The sequence below is a fragment of the Tiliqua scincoides genome, chromosome 3, assembly GCF_035046505.1.
Source record: "Tiliqua scincoides isolate rTilSci1 chromosome 3, rTilSci1.hap2, whole genome shotgun sequence".
Lineage (NCBI taxonomy): Eukaryota > Metazoa > Chordata > Lepidosauria > Squamata > Scincidae > Tiliqua > Tiliqua scincoides.
In genome coordinates, this window is record NC_089823.1 from 60,663,683 (window position 1) to 60,680,715 (window position 17,033).

Consider the following 17,033-nt stretch of genomic DNA (forward strand, 5'->3'; position numbering starts at 1 on the left):
ACATGTAGTACCAGTATTCACAGTTGGCTGAGATTTCTCCTCAGAATGTAGCAAGTATGAGTGACTCAGGTCTTGCCTCCTTCTGTGTTTCTGTAGCTTTAGCCACTTGTCTTTGACTGAAAACAGTGATGAATCTGCACATAGGTGCCTGCTTTACAAATTATTAGAAAATGTAATTGAAGTGTTGGTGAGCAAGAGTGCTTCCTGTGGAGAAAGTGTTTGCTCCCTTACTGTCACAAGGCACAAAATTCCAATGAAGGAAGAGCTGTTAAAATGGATTAGACCACAGGAACCATATGCTTCCTTTTCTCCTATCCAGTCTGATATTAATACAGTGTGTATTTCCTATTGCAGATGTTTCGGTTTGTAGTAATGTACTTCTCAGAACCTGTTTATATTCCCCTGAACAATATTTTAACATAGTATCTCAGTATTAGTCATTATACATGACCTAATAGAATGTTGGCAACCTTCAGTCTCGAACGACTATGGTATAAGCCAGGGGTGCCCAAACCCCAGCCCTGGGGCCACTTGTGGCCCTTGAGGACACCCAATCTGGCCCTCAGGGAGCCCACAGTCTCCAATGAGCCTCTGGCCCTCCAGAGACTTGCTGGAGCCTGCACTGGTCTGATGCAACTGCTCTCAGCAGTGACGGCCAACTTTTTGACCTCTCGCATGAGCTGTGGGCTTCTTCCACTGCTTGCTATTTCACATCTGTGATGCAGCAGCAAAGGAAAGGCTGACCTTGCTTTGTGCAAAGCCTTTTATAGGGCTTGAGCTATTGCATGACCTTCATTCAATTCATATAAATTCCATCTCTAATATATTCATTTATGTAAATTTATTCAAATTTGAAATGTAAATTAATTCTTTTTCCCCCACCCCCCATCACAGTGTCGGAGTGATGATGGCCCTCCTGCCAGAAAGTTTGGACACCCCTGGTATAAGCCTACAGCACCCAGTATTCCCAGGTGGTCTCCCATCCAAGTACTAACCAGGCTTGACCCTGCTTAGCTTCCGAGATCAAACATAATCAGACATGTGCAGGGTAGCTGTTGCTGCAACAGTTGTTGCAGTTGTGAACCCCTGGGGGCTGGGGGATAAGAATAGGCCCTCGGTTTGGCTGTACTTGTCGTAAGAGGCGACTAAACAGCCACCAGGTAGATGGGACTCATTAGCCTGGGAAGGCAGCTCATCTGAGAGAAGGAAAACTGATCCCAAACCTCCACTGCCTTGTGGCTACATCCAGTTATGGAAAAGGCTTCAGGAGTCACCTCGAGGCAAAATCCGAAGCCGGAGTCCCTGAGGCAGTTCATGGCTGAACACAGTCATGTTCTGGCAACTCCTGCGACGCAGCTGGAACCAACCGTATTGGCTTCTGCATTTCCATTGGACCATTTCAGCGACGTGGAGAGGGGGGATTTGCTGCATGGGTAACAGCTTATCCTCCATATCTACTTTACCCAGGTTTTGCGCACTGGAGAGGACACTCCATTCCAGAACCACTATTCAGAGTGCGATACCATAGTCTTCCGAGACTGAAGGATGCCAACAAGAATAGAATGTAGAATTTTATTCTGGCCGTACTATAGTATGACTTGATTGGTGATGGAGTTTAGCTAGTGTAGCACAGTGGCTGGAAGTCTAACAAGAAAGAACTAATTCTTAGTTCAAATCTCATCTTTGCCATGAACTTGGGTGGGCTAATCCAAGGTCCTCTCTCTTACCCACCCTAACTTGCTATATAAGGGATAGTGGTGCTTACCTGTCATACATGGTGGAGTGTTTCCTTGAAAAGTCCTGTGTAGGTACATAATAGTAGTAGTCTGTATGCTTAATTACGATTTATAAATTTATTGTATTTGAAATAATTTTCTTTTTTTCCCCCCTCAGGTGATCAAGCTAGGAACTTTTTTTTTCAGTCTGGGTTACCTCAACCAGTTTTAGCACAAATATGGTAAGCTTTTAAATTAAACATCTAAGATGCAAAAAAAGTACAAATATAGCAATATACTAACATCTTGCTTTTAAGTTTCACAAATCTTTATGATGAACGCTTTTGCTAAAATGGCTGTTTTGTAATCTGTAATCAAACCCTTATAAAAATACTTTTTCAGTCATAAGGAATTGTAATAGGAATGAAAAATTCCTGTTGCAGCAGATTAGGACTGCATTATAGTCTCTATGTAGCTAGCCGTCTTAAATTAGCCATTGAAGTTAATTGCAGAATAAGTGTTGGTATGGTAAACTATCCTAGTATTGGCAACCTTCAGTCTCGAAAGACTATGGTATCGCGCTCTGAAAGGTGGTTCTGGCACAGCGTCTAGTGTGGCTGAAAAGGCCAATCCGGGAGTGAATGGTAAACTATATTTGTTTCCAAATCAGTAGGCAAAATAAGTTACATTTGTAGATGTTTTGTCATTGTCTAGAGCAGGGGTCTCCAAACCCCGGCCTGGGGGCCAGATGTGGCCCGCAGCGGGCCTCTTTCTGGCCTGTGGCCAGCCTCTTATCCCCTGAATGCCCCTGCCCCACTTTGCCAATCATGAGTGGAACTGTGCTCTGGTTGCATCTGGAGGGTGTTCTAAGGGCCAGAGAGGTTGAATGAATGAGCCCATTCATTCATTTATTCACACATCTAAGTTTCATCTCTAATTTATTTATATAAATTTTACTTTTAAATTTTTTTTCCGGCACTCAAAACCATGCCAGACTTTTGATGTGGCCCTCTGGCCAAGAAGTTTGGAGACTCCTGATCTAGAGGAGAGCAACTAGATGTCCAGATTTATTTATTTAATCAGTGTCTATCCCACCTTTGCATAAGGGACCTTGCACTAGAATTGGCTATAATTGACTTTGGTTTAGTGGGTCATTAAAATGAAAATGTTTTGCATTTGTGCAGAGTACAGCATGTAGGATACATGTTGGTGTTCTTGAGAAATGTGTGGAACTATCGGTAGAGCTTCTGTTGTTTGCATAATTCTTTTACTGGCCTCTTTCTTATGAGATTTGTGGTTGTTAAGCCAGTAATCCATTAAGAAGTGTCTTATGTAGGCTTTCAGACCAAACTCTAATGGTTCTGAAGACAGTAACTAAATTAAAGTAGGCATAATCTGGATTACTTGCAGAGTTTGCTCTGCTAGGATATTCCTACTCCTTGAAATGTTTTTTTTTTTCAGATTCTTTTCCTCTGTGGGAAAACATATAACAAAAGTTCCACTTATGATCCATTGTGATAGTTGAGCAGGTGGTTTGCTAAGTGGTTAAGGAAAGTATATGGTAAATGAACTGACAATGTTACAAAATTTCAATAACTTTTGAATGTTACCATTGAGTAGTGCTGTTACTGGGAGTCCTGGGCCAAAGTCTTGTACTTGGCTCCCCCAGCACCCTCCTGCACATACCATAATGAAACATTGAGCACTACCACTGTCACCAGTGCCTGAGACTTCACGGTTGGATGAACTTGCACCCCATCTGGTCTCCTGTTGATGCCACTGCTAATTATAGTAAAGCAATCCTAAAAACATTTTTTTAGGGAATTCCCACATAACTCAATGAGACTTGCTTTGATTAAACATGAATATGACTTTATTAAATGGACTAGCATTGAGAGTCAGACCTTTGGGCCATTTTGCCCAGTTTTGTTTACTCTGAGAGGCAGCAGCTCTCCTGGGTTTCAGGCGCAGGTCTTTACCAAACTACAAACTTCTTGTAGTGGGGGATTCGATTATTAGAAACATAGAGAGGGAGGTTTGTGACGGATGTGAGGACCGCATGGTGACTTGCCTGCCTGGTGCGAAGGTTGCGGACATCACTTCTCGTCTAGACAGGCTAGTAGACAGTGCTGGGGGAGAGGTAGCGGCTGTGGTGCATGTCGGCACCAACGACGTGGGCAAGTGTAGCTGGGAGGTCCTGGAGGCCAAATTTAGGCTTTTAGGCAGGAAGCTGAAAGCCAGGACCTCAAAGGTAGCGTTCTCTGAAGTGCTATCTGTTCCACGCGCAGGGCCAGCTAGGCAGGCGGAGATCAGGGGTCTCAATGCGTGGATGAGACGGTGGTGTAGGGAGGAGGGGTTTAGATTTGTTAGGCACTGGGGAATGTTTTGGGACAAGCGGGGCCTGTACAAGAGCGACGGGCTCCACTTGAACCAGAATGGAACCAGACTGCTGGCGCATAACATTAAAAAGGTGGCAGAGCAGCTTTTAAACTGATCCCTGGGGGAAGGCCGACAGGAGCCAAGGGGCATCCGGTTCAGGACTCCTCATCCCTATGGGATGAGGATGGGGAGGTTAGAGAACAACAAGACAAAGGCAGAGTAGGAGATGAAATTGGGAAAGGTAGCGTGATGGGATGTGATAGACGGTTTGGCACACTGAGAGGATGCAGGGACAAAGGAGCGAATAAGCAGCCCATCCTGGGGCATTCCATGTACAAATGCTTTTATGCGAATGCCCGAAGTCTACGAGCAAAGGTGGGAGAACTGGAATGTCTGGTGACAAGGGAAAACATTGACATAGTGGGCATAACGGAAACCTGGTGGAATGCGGAGAATCAGTGGGATACCACAATCCCGGGCTATAAACTCTACAGGAGGGACAGGCAGGGGCGTGTTGGAGGTGGGGTGGCCCTTTATGTTAAGGAAGGGATAGAATCCAGCAAAGTAGAGATTGAAGGTGGGTCCTACTCCACTGTAGAATCTCTGTGGGTTAAATTACCAGGCTTGTGCAGCGATGTAATACTGGGGGCGTACTATCGTCCTCCAGACCAGAAATCAGAAGGGGACCTTGAAATGAGGAAACAGATCAGGGAGGTGACAAGGAGGGACAGGGTTGTAATCATGGGGGAACTTCAATTATCCTCATATTGACTGGGTCAATTTGTGTTCTGGTCACGATAAGGAAACCGGATTTCTTGACGTGCTAAATGACTGTGGCTTAGAGCAGCTAGTCACGGAGCCCACCAGAGGACAGGTGACTCTGGATCTAATATTGTGCGGTACGCAGGACCTGGTTAGAGATGTAAACGTTACTGAGCCATTGGGGAACAGTGATCATGCTGCCATCCGTTTTGACATGCACGTTGGGGGAAGAATACCAGGCAAATCTCTAACAAAAACCCTTGACTTCCGACGGGCAGACTTCCCCCAAATGAGGAGGCTGGTTAGAAGGAGGTTGAAAGGGAGGGTAAAAAGAGTCCAATCTCTCCAGAGTGCATGGAGGCTGCTTAAAACAACAGTAATAGAGGCCCAGCAGAGGTGTATACCGCAAAGAAAGAAGGGTTCCACTAAATCCAGGAGAGTGCCCACATGGCTAACCAGCCAAGTTAGAGAGGCTGTGAAGGGCAAGGAAGCTTCCTTCCGTAAATGGAAGTCTTGCCCTAATGAGGAGAATAAAAAGGAACATAAACTGTGGCAAAATAAATGTAAGAAGGTGATACGGGAGGCCAAGCGAGACTATGAGGAACGCATGGCCAGCAACATTAAGGGGAATAATAAAAGCTTCTTCAAATATGTTAGAAGCAGGAAACCCTCCAGAGAAGCGGTTGACCCTCTGGATGGTGAGGGAGGGAAAGGGGAGATAAAAGGAGACTTAGAGATGGCAGAGAAATTAAATGAGTTCTTTGCATCTGTCTTCACGGCAGAAGACCTCGGGCAGATACTGCTGCCCGAATGGCCCCTCCTGACTGAGGAGTTAAGTCAGATAGAGGTTAAAAGAGAAGATGTTTCAGACCTCATTGATAAATTAAAGATCAATAAGTCACCGGGCCCTGATGGCATCCACCCAAGAGTTATTAAGGAATTGAAGAATGAAGTTGCAGATCTCTTGACTAAGGTATGCAACTTGTCCCTCAAAACAGCCACGGTGCCAGAGGATTGGCGGATAGCAAATGTCACGCCTATTTTTAAAAAGGGAAAGAGGGGGGACCCGGGAAACTATAGGCCGGTCAGCCTAACATCCATACCGGGTAAGATGGTGGAATGCCTCATCAAAGATAGGATCTCAAAACACATAGACGAACAGGCCTTGCTGAGGGAGAGTCAGCATGGCTTCTGTAAGGGTAAGTCTTGCCTCACGAACCTTATAGAATTCTTTGAAAAGGTCAATAGGCATGTGGATTTGGGAGAACCCGTGGACATTATATATCTGGACTTTCAGAAGGCGTTTGACACGGTCCCTCACCAAAGTCTACTGAAAAAACTCCACAGTCAGGGAATTAGAGGACAGGTCCTCTCATGGATTGAGAACTGGTTGGAGGCCAGGAAGCAGAGAGTGGGTGTCATTGGGCAATTTTCACAATGGAGAGAAGTGAAAAGCGGTGTGCCCCAAGGATCTGTCCTGGGTCCGGTGCTTTTCAACCTCTTCATAAATGACCTGGAGACAGGGTTGAGCAGTGAAGTGGCTAAGTTTGCAGACAACACCAAACTTTTCTGAGTGGTGAAGACCAGAAGTGATTGTGAGGAGCTCCAGAAGGATCTCTCCAAACTGGCAGAATGGGCAGCAAAATGGCAGATGCGCTTCAATGTCAGTAAGTGTAAAGTCATGCACATTGGGGCAAAAAATCATAACTTTAGATATAGGCTGATGGGTTCTGAGCTGTCTGTGACAGATCAGGAGAGAGATCTTGTGGTGGTGGTGGACAGGTCGATGAAAGTGTCGACCCAATGTGCGGCGGCAGTGAAGAAGGCCAATTCTATGCTTGGGATCATTAGGAAGGGTATTGAGAACAAAACGGCTAGTATTATAATGCCGTTGTACAAATCTATGGTAAGGCCACACCTGGAGTATTGTGTCCAGTTCTGGTCACCGCATCTCAAAAAAGACATATTGTATTGGCAACCTTCAGTCTTGAAAGACTATGGTATCGCGCTCTGAAAGGTGGTTCTGGCACAGTGTCTAGTGTGGCTGAAAAGGCCAATTCGGGAGTGACAATCCCTTTCACACCGGGAGCAAGTGCAGTCTGTCCCTGGTCTGTCTCCCTGGCTATGGGCCTTCCTTCTTTGCCTCTTAGCCTCAGACTGTTGGCAAAGTGTCTCTTCAAACTGGGAAAGGCCATGCTGCACAGCCTGCCTCCAAGCGGGCCGCTCAGAGGCCAGGGTTTCCCACTTGTTGAGGTCCATCCCTAAGGCCTTCAGATCCCTCTTGCAGATGTCCTTGTATCGCAGCTGTGGTCTACCTGTAGGGCGCTTTCCTTGCACGAGTTCTCCATAGAGGAGATCCTTTGGGATCCGGCCATCATCCATTGTCACGACATGACCGAGCCAACGCAGGCGTCTCTGTTTCAGCAGTGAATACATGCTAGGGATTCCAGCACGTTCCAGGACTGTGTTGTTTGGAACTTTGTCCTGCCAGGTGATGCCGAGGATGCGTCGGAGGCAGCGCATGTGGAAAGCGCTCAGTTTCCTCTCCTGTTGTGAGCGAAGAGTTCATGACTCGCTGCAGTACAGAAGTGTACTCAGGACGCAAGCTCTGTAGACCTGGATCTTGGTATGTTCCGTCAGCTTCTTTTTGGACCAGACTCTCTTTGTGAGTCTGGAAAATGTGGTAGCTGCTTTACCGATGCGCTTGTTTAGCTCGGTATCGAGAGAAAGAGTGTTGGAGATCGTTGAGCCAAGGTACACAAAGTCATGGACAACCTCCAGTTCATGCTCAGAGATTGTAATGCAGGGAGGTGAGTCCACATCCTGAACCATGACCTGTGTTTTCTTCAGGCTGATTGTCAGTCCAAAATCTTGGCAGGCCTTGCTAAAACAATCCATGAGCTGCTGGAGATCTTTGGCAGAGTGGGTAGTGACAGCTGCATCGTCGGCGAAGAGGAAGTCACGCAGACATTTCAGCTGGACTTTGGATTTTGCTCTCAGTCTGGAGAGGTTGAAGAGCTTTCCGTCTGATCTGGTCCGGAGATAGATGCCTTCTGTTGCAGTTCCAAAGGCCTGCTTCAGCAGGACAGCGAAGAAAATCCCAAACAAGGTTGGTGCAAGAACACAGCCCTGCTTCACTCCGCTTCGGATGTCAAAAGGGTCTGATGTGGAGCCATCGAAGACAACAGTGCCCTTCATGTCCTTGTGGAAAGATCTGATGATGCTGAGGAGCCTGGGTGGACATCCAATCTTGGGGAGAATCTTGAAGAGGCCGTCTCTGCTGACCAGGTCGAAAGCCTTTGTGAGATCTATGAAGGCTATAAAGAGTGGCTGTCGTTGTTCCCTGCATTTCTCCTGCAGTTGTCTAAGGGAGAATACCATATCAGTGGTGGACCTGTTGGCTCGGAATCCACACTGCGATTCTGGATAGACGCTCTCTGCAAGTACCTGGAGCCTCTTTAGTGCAACTCGGGCAAACAGCTTTCCTACAACGCTAAGGAGAGAGATGCCGCGGTAGTTGTTGCAGTCACCCCTGTCAACTTTGTTCTTGTACAGCGTGATGATGTTTGCATCCCTCATGTCTTGAGGTACTCCACCTTCTCTCCAGCAGAGACAGAGGATTTCATGCAGCTCAGTGACGATGATCTCTTTGCAGCATTTTAGGACTTCAGCAGGGATGCTGTCTTTTCCAGGTGCCTTGCCAAAGGCAAGGGAGTCCAGGGCCACGTGAAGTTCTTCTAGGGTTGGTTCACTGTCAAGCTCTTCCAGCACAGGCAGGCACTCAATGTTGTTCAGTGCTTCTTCAGTGACTACATTTTCTCTGGAATATAGCTCAGAGTAGTGCTGCACCCAGTGTTCCATCTGCTGTGCCCGATCCTGGATGACCTCGCCTGTTGCAGACTTCAGAGGGGCAATTTTCCTCTGTGTTGGACCTAGGGCCTGCTTGATACCGTCATACATCCCCTTGATGTTGCCCGTGTCAGCTGCTATCTGTATCTCGGAACAGAGCTGGAGCCAGTAGTCATTAGCACATCTCCTGGCAGTCTGTTGGACTTTGCTGCGAGCAGTTCGGAGGACCTGCAGGTTGCGCTCACTGGGACAGGCCTTGTATGCTGCTTGAGCTCTCCTCTTTTCCTGAATGACTGGTGTCAACTCCTCAGAGTGGGCTTCAAACCAGTCTGCCGCCTTGTTGGTCTTCTTGCCGAATATGGACAAGGCAGTGTTGTAAACGGTATTCTTGAAATGTTCCCATCTGTTGGATGCATTTGCGTCGGCCGGGCCTGGAAGAGATTCCTCAAGCGCTTGTGCAAATTCCTCCACTTTTCTCTGATCCCAGGTCTTGCTGGTATCAATGCAAGGTCTTCCTTCCTTTTTCGTGTGATATAGTCGCTTTATTTGCAGTTTCACTCTGCTGCACACCAGGGAGTGGTCAGTGTCGCAGGCAGCACCATGATAACTGCGTGTGATCTTGATGCTGGGAAGGCTGGAGCGTCTGGTGAGGATCAGGTCGAGCTGGTGCCAGTGCTTTGATCTTGGATGTCTCCAAGAGACTCTATGTTGGGGCTTTGTGTTGAAGAACGTGTTGCTGACACAGAGACCGTGATGACAGCAAAACTCTAGCAGGCGTTGGCCATTTTCGTTCATCCTCCCAGTGCCAAACTGACCTAAGCAAGTGGGCCATGAACTGTTATCAGCACCAACTCTAGCATTGAAATCGCCGAGGATGAACAATGGCTCTTTTACAGGGATTTTCTTGACAGTGGTGGCCAGGTCATCATAGAATTTGTCCTTGGCTTCTGCTGGAGACGACAGAGTCGGTGCATAAGCACTGATGAGAGTGACAGGTCCTGCTGATGACTGGAGCTGTAGGGACAAAATTCTTTCACTTCCCACAGTAGGTGGGATGATGGATTTCAGCAGAGTATTTCTGACCGCAAAGCCAACGACATGTTCCCTGGTTTCGTTTGGTGGTTTTCCCTGCCAGAAAAATGAGAAATTTCTCTCCTTGACAGATCCGGAATCTGGCAGCCTAGTCTCTTGAAGGGCGACGATGTCCATCTGCAGTCTGCTCAGCTCCATGTCGATGACAGCTGTTTTGCGTGCGTCATCTATTTCTTGCAGGTCATCAGAGAAGCCAGGTGTTATTGTCCTAACATTCCAGGTGCCCAGCTTTAGGGCAGTAGTTTTCTGTTTTCTGCTGCATGGTGCAGAGTTGTCGATCCGCTTGTCGGTTTTCACCCTAAACCCCACGCACCCCATGAGGTTAACGGACCGTGGCGAGGCAACACCTTACTGGCTGGGGACTGCCCAGCTTAAGGCGGGCGGTAGCTGCCCAATGAGATGCAATGATCTCTCCCACCGTCGGAAGCAGCCCCTGGCGTCATGCTCTACGCCAATCGAGCAAAGACTTATAACCGGTAAACTGCTGCTTCCCGTGTTGTGCCGATGTCGTATGGCGAAGTTGAAGTGTCCTCTCCAGTGCGCGAAGCCTGGGTAAAGAAGGTATGGAAGATAGGCTGTTACCCATGCAGCAAATCCCCCCTCTCCACGTCGCTGGAATGGTCCAATGGAAAGGCAGAAGCCAATACGGTTGGTTCCAGTGGCATCGCAGGAGTTGCCGGAACGTGACTGTGTTCAGCCATGAACTGCCTAAGGGACTCTGGCTCCTGATTTTGCCTCGAGGTTGCCTCCTGAAGCCTTTTCCATAACTGGATGTAGCCACAAGGCAGTGGAGGTTTGAGGTCAGAGTTTCCTTCTCTTAGATGAGCTGCCTTCCTAGGCTGACGAGTCCCATCTACCCGGTATTGCAAGGGAGAGCAATACTTCCGTTTGCCTCCTCCCTGCTCGCCCTCTGCAAACCCTCCCCCTCTGCAAACTTCCCTTTGCCTCCTCCTTGCTCAGCCTCTGCAATCCCTCCCTCTCCCCCTCCCCCTCTGCAAACTTCCCTTTGCCTCCTTCCTGCTCAGCCTCTGCAATCCCTCCCTCTCCCCCTCCCCCTCTGCAAACTTCCCTTTGCCTCCTCCCTGCTCAGCCTCTGCAATCCCTCCCTCTCCCCCTCCCCCTCCGCAAACTTCCCTTTGCCTCCTTCCTGCTCAGCCTCTGCAATCCCTCCCTCTCCCCCTCCCCCTCCGCAAACTTCCCTTTGCCTCCTCCCTGCTCAGCCTCTGCAATCCCTCCCTCTCCCCCTCCCCCTCCGCAAACTTCCCTTTGCCTCCTTCCTGCTCAGCCTCTGCAATCCCTCCCTCTCCCCCTCCCCCTCCGCAAACTTCCCTTTGCCTCCTTCCTGCTCAGCCTCTGCAATCCCTCCCTCTCCCCCTCCCCCTCTGCAAACTTCCCTTTGCCTCCTCCCTGCTCAGCCTCTGCAATCCCTCCATCTCCCCCTCCCCCTCCGCAAACTTCCCTTTGCCTCCTTCCTGCTCAGCCTCTGCAATCCCTCCCTCTCCCCCTCCCCCTCTGCAAACTTCCCTTTGCCTCCTCCCTGCTCAGCCTCTGCAATCCCTCCCTCTCCCCCTCCCCCTCCGCAAACTTCCCTTTGCCTCCTTCCTGCTCAGCCTCTGCAATCGCTCCCTCTCCCCCTCCCCCTCTGCAAACTTCCCTTTGCCTCCTCCCTGCTCAGCCTCTGCAATCCCTCCCTCTCCCCCTCCCCCTCCGCAAACTTCCCTTTGCCTCCTTCCTGCTCAGCCTCTGCAATCCCTCCCTCTCCCCCTCCCCCTCCGCAAACTTCCCTTTGCCTCCTCCCTGCTCAGCCTCTGCAATCCCTCCCTCTCCCCCTCCCCCTCCGCAAACTTCCCTTTGCCTCCTTCCTGCTCAGCCTCTGCAATCCCTCCCTCTCCCCCTCCCCCTCCGCAAACTTCCCTTTGCCTCCTTCCTGCTCAGCCTCTGCAATCCCTCCCTCTCCCCCTCCCCCTCTGCAAACTTCCCTTTGCCTCCTCCCTGCTCAGCCTCTGCAATCCCTCCATCTCCCCCTCCCCCTCTGCAAACTTCCCTTTGCCTCCTTTTGCCTCCCCTTTGCCTCCCCTTTTGGAGGCAAAAAAGACATAGTGGAAATGGAAAAGGTGCAAAAGAGAGCGACTAAGATGATTACGGGGCTGGGGCACCTTCCTTATGAGGAAAGGCTACGGCATTTGTGCCTCTTCAGCCTAGAAAAGAGGCTTCTTTTCACTGAGGGGGGACATGATTGAGACATACAAAATTATGCAGGGGATGGACAGAGTGGATAGGGAGATGCTCTTTACACTCTCACATAACACCAGAACCAGGCGACATCCACTAAAATTGAGTGTTGGGCGGGTTAGGACAGACAAAAGAAAATATTTCTTTACTCAGCGTGTGGTTGGTCTGTGGAACTCCTTGCCACAGGATGTGGTGATGGCATCTGGCCTGGATGCCTTTAAAAGGGGATTGGACAAGTTTCTGGAGGAAAAATCCATTATGGGGTACAAGCCATGATGTGTATGCGCAACCTCCTGATTTTAGAAATGGGTTATGTCAGAATGTCAGATGCAAGGGAGGGCACCAGGATGAGGTCTCTTGTTGTCTGGTGTGCTCCTTGGGGCATTTGGTGGGCCACTGTGAGATATAGGAAGCTGGACTAGATGGGCCTATGGCCTGATCCAGTGGGGCTGTTCTTATGTTCTTATGCAAGATTTTTTTAAATGGGAAAAACCAGGGATTGAACCTGGGACTTTCTGCATGCAAAACATGCTCTATAATTGAGCTATGCTCCCCCTTCCTCACTAGTTGCGTGTTTGTAGTTTGGCACAGAAAAGCTAGAGAAGATAAGAGTAGGGAGTCTTAAATGCTAACAGATTGTGTTCCCTAATGACATTCTAGTATTGGGATCAGACTTTGAAACATTTTGTGTTCAAGATGAAATTACTGTTGATATTTCTTGTGGGAATGAATGAAATGTGGAGGGAAGAAATTGAAAATAAATGTTAGGATACTACAGTTTGTAAACATGACCTCAACATTTTTGTGATGTCTGATATTTATTTTAAAGATTTATGCCCTGCCATTCCAACAGCTCTCAAAGCAGCTTACAAACCAAAAATAGATAAATATAAAACTGCAGTAAAAAACCATTCCAGTAAGATAATCATAGAAAGCAAGCCATCCTGCCTTCCGGAAATACTAAATATTTTTAACATTGTCTAGGAATCATTTCCTGGACTTTGTATTTCCATACTTCCTGTCACAGCCACAATCTCTCTTGTCATTTGCATCCAGTTCAGCTTTGTGATTGAGCATGTTCTGAGTCCAGAAGCTGATAAAGCACATTCCCATGGAAGAAGTTATGTGGATCTTAGTATAAAGTTTTAATAACAAAAGCTGCTGAAAAAAGCAGTAGCTTTAAATTTGTTTTATACATTTAAAGAGTGCACTGTTGATAGAACATGATTATATAAGAAATGGCAGTAACAGTAATAGTTAAAACACTATTGCACTCTTTTTTTCTTATTATATTGATACTTCATTTAAAGTTCCTTTTGGTGTATCAAATATATTAGCTCATAGATTTCCACTGGTTTTAGTAGTCTGATGGTATTATCAAAAGTCTTATCAGCTGATGAGATCTTATTTGTTTGAAATCTTGTATGGAAAGTGGTCAGGGAAATTGTCAAATGTTGGTCAGGGAAAGTCAGGGAAATGAAAATTAAAATTTTAGTTGCAACCCTGTATTTGTTAAATCTAATTATATGTAGGTTATACATATAATTATTCAGATTCTCATATGAAATTAGTTCAGAATGGGAGATGACAATATGCACTGTACCAAGACAGAATGGTTTAAATGATTCAGCACATTTTAATTTTGAATGGGCCTGCAATCCCTCACATGCCCTCTTTTGCCCAACCTTTTCCTCTTCTCTTTGCACACCCAATTGAATGAACATTTCTGGTTCTTAAACCGCAGTTTCCCATTATGTCCTGACTAGGGAATTGTGGCTTAAGCAGGATTTAATCAAGGAAGAGCAGAGCTGTGAAATCCCACAGCAGGAGTGGTGACATCAGCAGCAGGTGTCCTTAGGTGCTGCCTTTGAAAGCTTTTTCAAAGAACTTTAGACAAGAAGAAGCCTCAGGTTCAGGAGACCCTAGATATTGTCTCAGAATGAACATCTTTCCTAGGGGCTGCCTGGAAGACAGTATGTAGCCCTTGTTATGAAAACTGAGACTTCTAAATAAACGTGCTTAGGCTAGCACCCTAATATAACATTTATATTTGGGTTTTTTTTAAATTCCACTTTTCAATTTTTCTACATTTGTCTATTGTGAACCACTCCAAAAGCTTGGCATGAAATGAACTAGATCACTGTTTCTCAAACTGTGGGTCGCAAGCCAATTTCAGGTGGGTTCCCATTCATTTCAATGTGTTTTTTATTGAATATAAATATTTTTAATATTTTAGACTTGATGCTACCATGATATGTGACCACGGTTGGGAAATTGTTACAGATCTGTTCTTTTAACAGACTACTATGTATATGTTTTTAATCATGATAGTCAATTGGGCTTAATCCCAAGTAACTGTGGTTAGAATTGCAGCCTTTGGGATGTTTGGGGAATTGTTTTTAAACAGCTCAGCAACTGCTTATGAGGTTAGGAGGGTTCTTCTATATTCTAAATAAATTTTTAAACTTATAATTATTGCAAACTTTTAATTTGCATAGTTAATTACTTTGCTTTGATTTTTGTCACATGGGGGTGTTAAAAATTTTCCAGGTTGATGGTATCACTCATTTCTGGCTATGACATCAGTTCCAGGTTAAAATGAAATCATTCCGGTGGGTCCTGGACAGATTGTCATTCTAAAAAGTGGGTCCTGTGCTAAAAAGTTTGAGAACCACTGAACTAGATCTTTAAATGAAGCAATAAGTTTCAATACAAAAATAAGTGGCAGGAAAAGAAAACACTCTGAAAAAATTTAAAGTTGGCTATTCTTTTATATTGCTATTTTGATGTTATGATGAACTCCTATGCTGTAAAATTTAGGACTACACTACTTTAAGTGATCCCAACAAACCAGGCTATCAAACCCATGATTGATATCCTGTCACTCAGAGATAGAGCATGTGGTTTGTATAGAGAAGGTCCCAATTGTTGGCATCTCTGGTAGGTTGGAGAATTGTCAGAATAGATAGTACCATGCTAATGTTCTACTGATCTGACTCAATAATAAGTGAATGTCATATGATCAAGTGTTGGAATTGGGATCTTTTTATTTTTTGGAGAAGTTTGCAAGATCATGGTGTTAAAACATACACTCAAGCAAACAAAACTATTGCCAATTGTTTTTTAGGGCTCTGGCAGATATGAACAATGATGGGAGAATGGACCCGCTGGAGTTTTCTATAGCTATGAAACTTATCAAACTAAAACTGCAAGGTTATCAACTCCCTTCTGCATTGCCTCCTATTATGAAGCAGCCTCCCATTGCCATTTCTAGTGCACCAGGATTTGGTAAGAGCAGACTTTATTTATTCATATGTTCTGTTCAGTGTCTTTCACTAAGTTGCCTTCAAGCACATTATTTCAGTGAAAATGCACTTCAGTTAAATTGTGATCTGTGCTCCGATTTCCTACTCCTACAAGAGCATCTTCTTGATTTTTGTTTAGTCCTTTTTGATTCACTCGTGGCAGCCATTGTACCAAGAAACGCCTCCTGCAACCTTGATAACTGTGTTTTATGACTTTGACTGTACAGGTGCAGCCTATTTATCCACAAATTTTTTATCTGCGGATTTGTCTCAATGCTAATGGGGTGGGGGTGCCGAAAGTCATGCACACCTTTGCCTCCTTTGCCCTGCACTGGCCTCTCGCTCCGTTTCTAGGCAGCCCAAAACACTGCAAAAAGGCTCTGCCTTGCCCAGGCAGGGAATAGCTCTGGAGCCATGGAAGAGGTTCCCCTTGCGAAGGAACAGTTACATTCTTGGAGCCCCTGAACCAGCAAAGAGACTGAAGAGGGGGGCAGAACATGTGCAGCAAGGTGGAGCTCTCTATCTCTCTCACTCACTCACTCACACACAGGGGCAGGTGTGGTAGCAACAGAGGGGATTGCTTTAAAAAACCCAGGGAGTGTTTGCCAAATTTCCCCCCCCCCCCGATGATGCAGGCAATCGCCACCCAAACAAGTCTTCCCACCAAGCAAAGCATGAAATATAGCTTACGATCCTCTCCACCCTTTCCTGGGAGTAAGCCCCGTTGACTACAATGGGGCTTACTTCTGAGTAGAAACGCATAGGGTTGGACTCTGAAAAGCTCAGCATTCCAACTGTGAAAGAAGCGGGACAGCTGGCAACGGGGAGGGCTCAGGAGGGGGAAGCAGGAGGGGGAGGAGAGGGGATTGCTTTAAAAAACCCAGGGAGTGTTTGCCAAATTCCCCCTCCCCAGATGATGCAGGCTGTTCTGCTTCAGCAAGCCTTCCCAAGCAAGCCTTGGGAAGCCTTGGAGAGACAGGTGAGGGTGAGCAGAGAGCTGGGCTATAAGTCTCAGAATGCTCTGGGGCAGAGGATCTTCCATGATGGTGGCCAGGGAGGGCTGCTGGAGCAACAGCAGCTAAGAGGAGGAGGAGAACCTGCAGTTGGGAGGCTGTTGGGAGGCCGCCTGGGACACAGAGGACGAGGCTTCCCAAGCAAGCTCACCATTCCAACTGTGAAAGAAACAGGACAGCTGGCAACAGGACAGCCTGGGACACAGAGGACAAAGCTTCCCAAGCAAGCTCACCATTCTAACTGTGAAAGAAACAGGACAGCTGGCAACAGGAGGGCTGAGTACGGAGGGGAGGGGAGGGGATTGATAACAGCTGCCTTAGTTTCCTTCCATCCAGAAGTGTCAGGCTGCAGCGAATTTGCGTAACTCTATGGCATTTAGCACAAAGATTTGTGATTTGTTAATCACCCCGCGTCACGGAACGGAACTAACGCAGATAAATAGACTCCACCTGTATAGTTTCCTGTTCTAGGACTTCTGATGATTATAGTTGTAACAGACAGGTGGGGGGGGCAGGAAGCAGAGATGATTCAGATAGTGAGAGTTTTAAAATCTTTTTTTCAAAAATCCCTTAGAACTATGGTTACGAAATATGTGTTGGGCAGCTATTCCACAAATTAAATTTAAAGTAATGCCACTCTAATGTGTGCTGCAGCACATATGCAGTTCACCTGTGGTTTGGTGCAA

General features: G+C 46.8%; 1 protein-coding gene across 4 annotated transcripts in view; it reads left to right on the forward strand.

The window, feature by feature from the left end:
- Positions 1-17,033, forward strand: part of ITSN1 (intersectin 1) — a 139,726-nt gene that overhangs the window by 38,208 nt on the left and 84,485 nt on the right. For 3 of the 4 annotated variants that reach the window (XM_066619146.1, XM_066619148.1, XM_066619149.1), the window contains exons 4-5: positions 1,894-1,957; positions 15,157-15,317. In XM_066619146.1, the coding sequence (XP_066475243.1) occupies positions 1,894-1,957; positions 15,157-15,317 (225 nt within the window). The remainder of the gene's footprint in view (positions 1-1,893; positions 1,958-15,156; positions 15,318-17,033) is intronic. The other variant, XM_066619147.1, reaches the window with a different exon arrangement.